Source organism: Otolemur garnettii, unplaced genomic scaffold (assembly GCF_000181295.1).
Source record: "Otolemur garnettii isolate 467f Iridium unplaced genomic scaffold, OtoGar3 scaffold00018, whole genome shotgun sequence".
Taxonomy (NCBI): Eukaryota; Metazoa; Chordata; class Mammalia; order Primates; family Galagidae; genus Otolemur; species Otolemur garnettii.
Window position 1 is genome coordinate 24774139 of NW_003852413.1, and position 8346 is coordinate 24782484.

Consider the following 8346-nt stretch of genomic DNA (forward strand, 5'->3'; position numbering starts at 1 on the left):
CGTGGCTGGCGCCTTAGCCGGTTGAGCTATAGGCGCCGAGCCCTTATTTTCTATTTCTAGTAGAGATGGAGGTTTTCTCTTTTGCTCAGGGTGGTCTTGAACTCCTGAGATCAAGCAACCCACCCACCTTGTCCTCCCAGAGTGCTAAAGAGTAGAGGCATGAGCCATTGTACCTGGTAGAAAATCTTTTTTAAAAAGGCTCCCTAGGCTAGGTGCCTATAGCTCAGCAGCTAGGGCGCCAGCCACATACATTGGGGCTGGCAGGTTCGAATCCAGCTAGGGCCTGCCAAATAACAATGGCAACTACGACAAAAAAAATAGCCAGGCATTGTGGCAGGCGCCTATAGTCCCAGCTACTTGGGAGGCTGAGTCAAGAGAGTCATCTAAGCTCAAGAGTTTGAGGTTGCTGTGAGCTATGATACCACAGGACTCTACCAAGGGCAACACAGTGAGACTCTGTCTCAAAAAAAGACCCCCTAAGTGATGTCAGTGAGACAGAGCTCTGTGAAAAGAACAAGCCAACAAAGCAGCAAGTGGGTCTTCATGCCAAGAGAGTGTGCTTACATGTGGCGGTCAATCTTCTTAGATTCTCGGTATCTTCTCAGCAGCCGGCGCAGAATCCTCATTCTCCTCATCCAGGTTACCTTCTCAGGCATTCTAGCATTGGCCGTACCCTTCCGTTTACCTGCAGACAAGGTGAGTTAAGAATCAGGCACTGCCCAAACCCAATGTAGTAAGTATATTATGTATGTTTGAAGTCAGTTACTGGAGCTAGCTGATGGGCCTTTATCTCATTTAATCCTTTTTTTTGTTTGTTTCTTTTAGGAGACAAAGTCTCACAACATCACCCTTGGTAGAATGCTATGGCATCACAGCTCACAACAACCTCAAACTCTTGGGTCCAAGAGATTCTCTTGCCTCAGCCTCACAAGTAGCTGGGGCTACAGGCGTCCACTAGACCCAGCTACTTTTTATTGTTCTTGTTGCAGCTGTCATTGTTGTTTTAGCTGGCCAAGGCTGGGTTTCAACCTACCGCCTTGGTGTGTGTGGCCGGCACCCGAATCACTGAGCTATAGGTGCTGCCCTGTCTCATTTCATCCTTACCACTTCATTTTACAGATTATTCCAAATATTTCTTTCATATACTCAATTTTTTTTTTTTTTGAGACAGACCCTCACTTTGTCACCCTCCGTTGAATGGCATGGCATCACAGCTCACAGCAACCTCCAGCTCCTAGGCTTAGGCAGTTCTCTTGCCTCAGCCTCCTGAGTAGCTAGGACTACAGGCGTCTGACACAATGCCCGGCTATTTTTCTTTTGTTGTTGTTGCAGTTTGGCAGGGGCCAGGTTTGAACCTGCCACCCTCGGTATATGGGGCTGGCACACTACTCACTGAGCCACAGGTGCTGCCCCATGTACTCAATTTTTAAGGAAGCACAAACACAACAATTATTCGTTTACTTCATGCAGAATGTAGGAATGACATTATACACACCAAGGCAATAACACTATGCTGGAAGCGGTTTTGAATGTGGTGACCTTCATCTCCTTAAATTGTTCTTACACTAAGTATTGGTATGGGTGGTGAGGACCCAGTAGACAAAACAGAAAAAGTATCAGAAAGTGGACTGTGACTCCTCATCTGAATTTTAGAAAGACAAGATTTTAATGTTATTTCTGAACTCAAAATTATGTAAACCTGTAGACAAAGGACCCGAGAGAAGATTTCTGACTTGGGTCTTCCCCTTTGCCAGAGGCTCTGGTATCCTTTTTACTGCTTCTGTATTCTTTTCTGTCTAATCCTATCTTACCACTGGCAAAAAAAAGAAAAAATGATGTAAAAGACAGTACAAACCCTCTTGATCAAAAATAAACTATTCTGATACACTCTGAAACCACTAGAAAGTGATTTTAAGATTTAATAGGGGGTGGCACCTGTGGCTCAAAGGAGTAGGGTGCCAGCCCCATATCCTGGAGGTGGCTGGTTCAAACCCAGCCCTGGCCCAAAAATTACAAAAAAAAAAAAAAAAAAGATTTAATGGACAGCATTTTCTTTCTTTTTTCTTTTTTGTGTGACAGAGTCTTACGGCATCAAAACTCACAGCAACCTCAAACCCTTGGGGTCAAGTGTTTTCACTGCCTCAGCCTCCCACAAGCAGCTGGGACTATAGGCACCTTCCATGACACGTGGCTAGCTTTCCTATATTTAGTAGAGATGGGTCTTACTTTTGCTCAGGTTAGTTTCAGGTAATCCACTTGCTTCAACCTCATGCTAGGATCACAGCCATTAGTGAGTATGCCTGGCCTAATGGACAACATTCTCAACTACTCAGCAGAATCCTTAACCTAGAGTAGGAGCTTATAAATGTAACCTCTTTCTACCAGAAATACCTTCAATTCCAATTCTAGTGACCAAATTTCTGATGTGCACACAAGCAAAAAACACATCAAATACCATGGAGTAAAAAAGGGGCCAAGACAGTGGGGAGAAAAAGATCCTGAAAATATATATATACATATGCAACCTCCAACTCTTGGGCTTAAGCAATTCTCTTGCCTCAGGCTCCTGAGAAGCTGGGACTACAGGAGCCTGCCACAACGCCCAGCTATTTTTTGTTGCAGCTGCCACTGCTATTTTTTTTTCCTTTGGCTGGGGCTGGGTTTAAACCTGTCACCCGACATATGGAGCCGGTGCCCTACCCTTTTGAGCCATAGGCACCACCCCGCCACTGCTGTTTTAGCTGGCTGAGGCCAGGTTCGAACCCGCCACCCTTTGGTATATGGGGCTGGTACCCTACTCACTGAGCCACAGGCACTGCCCAATCCTGAATATATTTCAGTCTAGACTTCAGCACCTATTATTTCTTAACATCTTAGAAGACACACTTACCTATGCCCATATGCCTGCCCTTCCGGCGGGCCAAAGTGTTTTTCCGGCATCGAGCTCGGGAATGGACAGTCACAGGCTTGCGGATGATCAACCCATCTTTGATCAGCTTCCGGATCTGCTGGCCTGGGAAAGCACAATGCACCTGGTCAGTCAACTGTGGCCTAGCTACAGCTTAGAGTTCAAATTGGACAGGCCAGAGACCTCACATTAGTGGTCTCCAAAATGACAAAAATACTGAAGCTTCTGTTTACCTCTTAATCTTTAAAAAACATTTCTATTTTTTATCTTCTTTTGAAATAGGGGTCTTGCTGTTCCTCAAGTTGATCAACTTCTGGGCTCAAGTAATCCTCCCATCTCAGTAGCTGAACTACAGGCACGGGCCAAAACATCCAACCATTTCTGCTTTTCTTTTTTTTTTGAGAGAGAGTCTCACTCTGTAACCCCGGGGAGAGTCCCTTGGGGTCACAGCTCATAACAACCTCAAACTCTCCAGCAATCCCCTTGCCTCAGCCTCCCAAGTCACTGGGACTATAGGCATGTGCTACCATGCCTAGCTAATTTTTCTGTTTTAGTAGAGAGGGAGTCCTACTCTTGCTCAGGCTGGTCTTGAACTCCAGACCTCAAGCAATCCACCTACCTTCGCCTCCCAGAGTGCTAGGATTAGAGGCATGAGGCACCACACGTGGCCCATTTCTACCTTTCAAATGTTTTTGTTTTTTTTGTAGAGTTTCACTTGTAGCCGTAGGTTGAGCGCTGTGATGTCACAGCTCACAGCAACCTCCAATTCCTGGGCTTAGGTGATTCTCTTGCCTCAGCCTCCTGAGTAGCTGGGACTACAGGTGCCCGCCACAACGCCCAGCTATTTTTTTTCTTGCAGTTTGGCCAGGCCCAGTTTAAACCCGCCACCCTTGGCATATGGGGCCACCACCCTACTCACTGAGCCACAGGTGCAACCCTGTTTGTTTTGAGACAGTCTTACTATGTTGCCCTGGGTAGAGTGCCATGGTATCACAGCTCACAGCAACCCCAAACTCTTGGCTCAAGCAATCCTCTTCCCTCAGCCTCCCAAGTAGCTGGGACTACAGGCGCCCACCACAATGCCCAGCTATTTTTAAGAGATGGAGCCTCGGTCTTACTCCGGCTAGTCTCAAACCTGTGAGCTCAGACAAATCCACCTGCCTCATCCTCCCAAAGTGCTAGGATTACAGGACTGCGCCACCATACCCGGCCTTACCTTTCAAATGTTATCATAACACACTGGAAAGAATAATCTTGATAATAAGGCCAACCCATTTTATAGGTTCTTCCAAATTAGGAGCTTTCCTAGGTTTGTGAAAAGTCAACACGACTGTGTTATTTTTCATCTGATGCAGGACAGGGAAAGGACAGAGTGGAGAAAAGATAGAGAAATCCCAAGTACTCACGGGAGTTGGCATTGGCGATTTCATTAGTCTCATTGGGGTCCAACCAGACCTTCTTTTTGCCACAACGGAGGACACTAGAGGCAAGCCTCTTCTGAAGCCTGAGCATACTGGACCCAAAGAAAACACTATCAGACCATGGAAGCCACTTCTAGGCAAGCATGAGCACTCCCACCAGGACCTGCCCTCTAAAATCTTTTTAATGTTGTGACTACATACTGAAAGATGGATAAAGTATGTGTATGCACTTACTATTACGGACACACTGCCTTCCCGTCAAGACTTTTGCCACCCATGTTACAGTCCCCAAATAAGAATCCTACCTAAACCATGATCTTTGTTAAAGCTGGCCACCTGGGTTTAGATTTATACGTTCAAGATATGCCTCAACTTCTCCCAGCCTGTTTTCCCCACTAGTAAATGATATTAGGGACATAACTGTGATAAAAACGTGCTATGCCACTTTTTTATATTCAGTTGGAAAAACAGTATTTAAGGCTAAGTATCTGAGACCAGGAAACCGAATTTCTAGTCTAGGAATGCAGGCAAGGTCCTCTGTTTCCACGCTTATTTCCTCGTTTTACCATAGTAATAAACAAACCTCAGCCATTCTTTTGAGGCAGAATCTCACTCTGTCGTCCTTGATAAGAGTGCGACACAGCCCCCTCAAACTCTTGTGCTTAAGCGATTTTCTGGCCTCAGCCTCCCAAGTAGCTGGGACTACAGGCGCCCACAACGCCGGGCTATTTTTTAGAGATGGAGTTCTCACTCTGGCTCAGGCTGGTCTCGAACTTGTGAGCTCAGGCAGTCCACCCGCCTCGGCCTCCCAAAATGCTAGGATTACAGGCGTGAGCCACCGCGCGCGGCCCCGAATTTCAGACATTCTTAAGAGATTTTTCTTGGAAGTGAGCAATGGAGTGGAAGGCGTCAGAGTTAGGGATCGCCTCGTTGCTGGCAGTTGGAGGCCTGAGGCCTACGCTACGACTGTCCCACGTCGCAAGAAAACAGAGGCCTGCTTGGTTCCTGGAGTGCCCAGCAAAGAGGTCACGCTCAATCCCACCCGCTGCCTTTGCTCTACCTGCGTTTATCGCCCTCGACAAGTGGGGGGTTGCGGCGCCCGCCAGGTCAGCCCTTTCCGGGTCTCGAGTTCCTGCGACGCTCCCCCATTCCCATCCTGGGCCGGGGACTAATGTGATCCCGACTACTCCCGCCCTCGCGGCTGGCCGCTTTAGGGTGATCCGCATGTCATCTCCCCCACCCCGGCTGCGGTATAAGCCCCCAACGTCCCCCACCAGTACAGGCCAGCTCAGATCCGCGACCAGCGCAACCTCACCTCATGGCTCCGGCCGCAGCAGCAAAAGGAAAGAACTTGCTCGGGCCCGGCTCCTCCCATTAATCTGTGGAGGGGAGAGCCCAAACTCCCAGCACTATCGTTCATATTCCTGTCCTGTTCGTTCATCTTCCGACATTTCAAACTCACTTAAATTATCTGAAACATCTGGTGTTCTAGAATTCTGACATCTGGAATTGGTTTTAACATTGAGAACATAAAAACTACACCCCTTCCGTCGGGCAAGATGGTATAGTCTGACTTCCTAATTGACATGCGCAGTAAAGGTACTTCATCACTTGGTTATTTGAAACCCGGAAGTCACGGCGGATTGCGTAGGAGGGATGGAAGGGGGTTTTGCCAGAGCCGCCTGCTGTTTGAGGGCGTCGGTAGTGTTGGGAGGATGTATTTATAGCGAGAGGATGAGTTAGCGAAGAAGCCAGAGAGTAATGACGGCATATATCAGACAAAGGCAGTCTGCTGTTTTAGTACCATGGTAGATTGGGAGCCCTTGGAATGGTGAACAGCTTAAAAAGTGTTAGTTTGATATTTTTGCTCCATTAAGGGTCCTTAGTCTCTTGGTGCTTCAATTTCCATTTCTGTAAAGTTTACCTAATCCTTTACAGAGATTCAGTCTTTACAGAGCTGCACTAAGTGTGCCTGATATTTCCTTACTTCAGTTGTGAAAATCTTATGAGTTAACATTTGCCATTAGCAAAGGAAGGCATTAGGACAGCACACTCAGCCAGGCACAGTGGCTCATGCCTGTACTAGCATTTAGTAAGCAGAGGTAGAAGGATCACTTGAGTTCGATACCAGCCTGGGTATCATAGTGAGACCTTTGTTTCTACAGAAAAATTATCCAGATGTGTTGGCTGCCTCAATTGAGGCAGGAGGATTACTTGAGTCCAGGAATCCTAGCCTTCAGTGAGCTAAAATCAAATTGTACCACTGCATTCCATCCTGGGCGACAGAGAGAGAGAGTCTGTCTCTTAAAAATAAGAAAAGGGCTGGGCTCAGTGGCTCACAGGTTCGAGACCAGCCTGAGCCAGAGCGAGACCCTGTCTCTAAAAAATAGCTGGGCAGGTGCCTGTAAGTCCCAGATCCTTGGGAGGCTGAGGCAAGAGGATCACTTGAACCCAAAAGTTTGAGGTCACTATGAGCTAAAACACCAGGACACTCTACCAAGGGTGATCTAGTAGTGAGACCAAGTGAGACTCTATCTGAAAAGAAAAGAAAAGAAAGAAGGGAAAAAAACAAAGCAAACTCTCTAGGGCAGGAACTAGTCTCTGTTTGGCTCACAGCTAACTATACTGAAGCAGGCATGGAGCCTCACACATAGTACACACCTGTTTGTACTGTTTCTGTTTTGGCTGAATGAATGATTGCCAGAAAGTTTTCTTATTTTCGTGTTTTACTTTATATCTTTTTTTGCAGTTTTTGGCCGGGCCCCCTTTGAACCCGCAACCTCCAGCGTATGGGGCGGGCACCCTACTCCTTTGAGCCACAGGTGCTGCCCATTTTTTTTTTTTTTTTTTTGAGACAGGGTCTCACTATGTCGGCTTCTGTAGAATGCTGTGATGTCACAGCTCACAGCAACCTCAAACTCTTGGGCTTAAGATTCTCTCATCTCAGCCTCCCAAATAGCTGGGACTACAGGCGCCCACCAAAACACCCAGCTATTTTTTGGTTGTAGTTGTCGTTTTTTGGCAGGCCTGGGCTGGATTCAAACCCACCAGCTCCTGTGTATGTGGCTGGTGCCCTAGCTGCTGAGCTACAGGTGCTGAGCCCATAGATTTTTAAAAAGTTGAATGGCAGACCACCCATTCAACTCTTCCTACTGATCTGGAGCACCTGGTGCAAAAGCTCAAGGAGAGCATCTAGTGTTCAAGAAATCTAGATCTGGGATGGTGCCTGTGGTTCAAGGAGTAGGTGCTGGTCCTATATACTGGAGGAGGCAGTTTCAAACCCAGCCTCAGGCCAAAAAACTGCAAAAAAAAAAAAAAAAGTCTAGATCTGAGTTCTGGGTCTGATTGTAGATTGGTTCCCAGTGACCACCCCATCTCTTTAATCTGAACTTTCCTGCCTCAGAAAGTCAAAGTGGGAGAAAGAGAAGCAACATTTATGCCCCTTCCTCACAATGCAATTGATGTCATCCTCATTTTACAGCTAAGGTAACAGACTGAGAACATTGGTCTTCCTGATTGCAAAGCCTATGCTTTCTGTCATTCCAGGCTCTCTTGTCTCGAGGGGCAGGTGGGAACACTGCCAGGGTTAGAACTCTTTTTTTTAATTATTGAATGGTAACTATGTACATTAATGCACTGCTGGGGTACAGTGTGGGGTTTTCACACACAATCTGAAACACTTCCATCAAACTAGTTAACATAGCCTTCATGTCATTTTCTTAGTTATTATTTTAAAACGTTCACATTCTGCTCTTAGAAAGATTCACTTGTACCCTTGTAAGATAAACCTCAGAAGTGATCCCTCCAGGGTTAGAACTCTTCAGGGAACATTTCTTTTTAAAAATATTATTATTAGGCTTGGCAACTATGGCTCAAGTTGCTAAGGCACCAGCCACATACACCTAAGCCTGGTGGGTTTGAATCCAGCCCAGGCCCACCAAACAACAATAGCAGCTGCAACCAAAAAATAGCCGGGTGTTATGGCAGGCGCCTGTAGTCCCAGCTACTAGAGAGGTG

At 46.7% G+C, this 8346-nt stretch overlaps 1 protein-coding gene across 1 annotated transcript; it reads right to left on the minus strand.

Moving 5' to 3' along the window:
* Positions 1-540: 540 nt before the first annotated feature.
* Positions 541-5706, minus strand: RPL19 (ribosomal protein L19). The gene is made up of 4 exons (XM_023510967.1): positions 5645-5706; positions 4315-4421; positions 2891-3013; positions 541-685 (listed from the first exon to the last, which is right to left on the minus strand). The coding sequence occupies exons 1-4, from the start codon at positions 5647-5649 to the stop codon at positions 561-563; spliced, it is 360 nt and encodes a 119-aa protein (XP_023366735.1). The 5' UTR covers positions 5650-5706; the 3' UTR covers positions 541-560.
* Positions 5707-8346: the final 2640 nt, after the last annotated feature.

Coding starts and splice junctions, on each gene's coding strand:
- RPL19 (XM_023510967.1), bottom strand. Junction 3,014..4,314: donor AATCGCCAATGCCAACTCCC/GTGAGTACTTGG, acceptor GTGCTTTCCCAG/GCCAGCAGATCCGGAAGCTG. Junction 686..2,890: donor GGGCAGGCATATGGGCATAG/GTAAGTGTGTCT, acceptor CCTTGTCTGCAG/GTAAACGGAAGGGTACGGCC.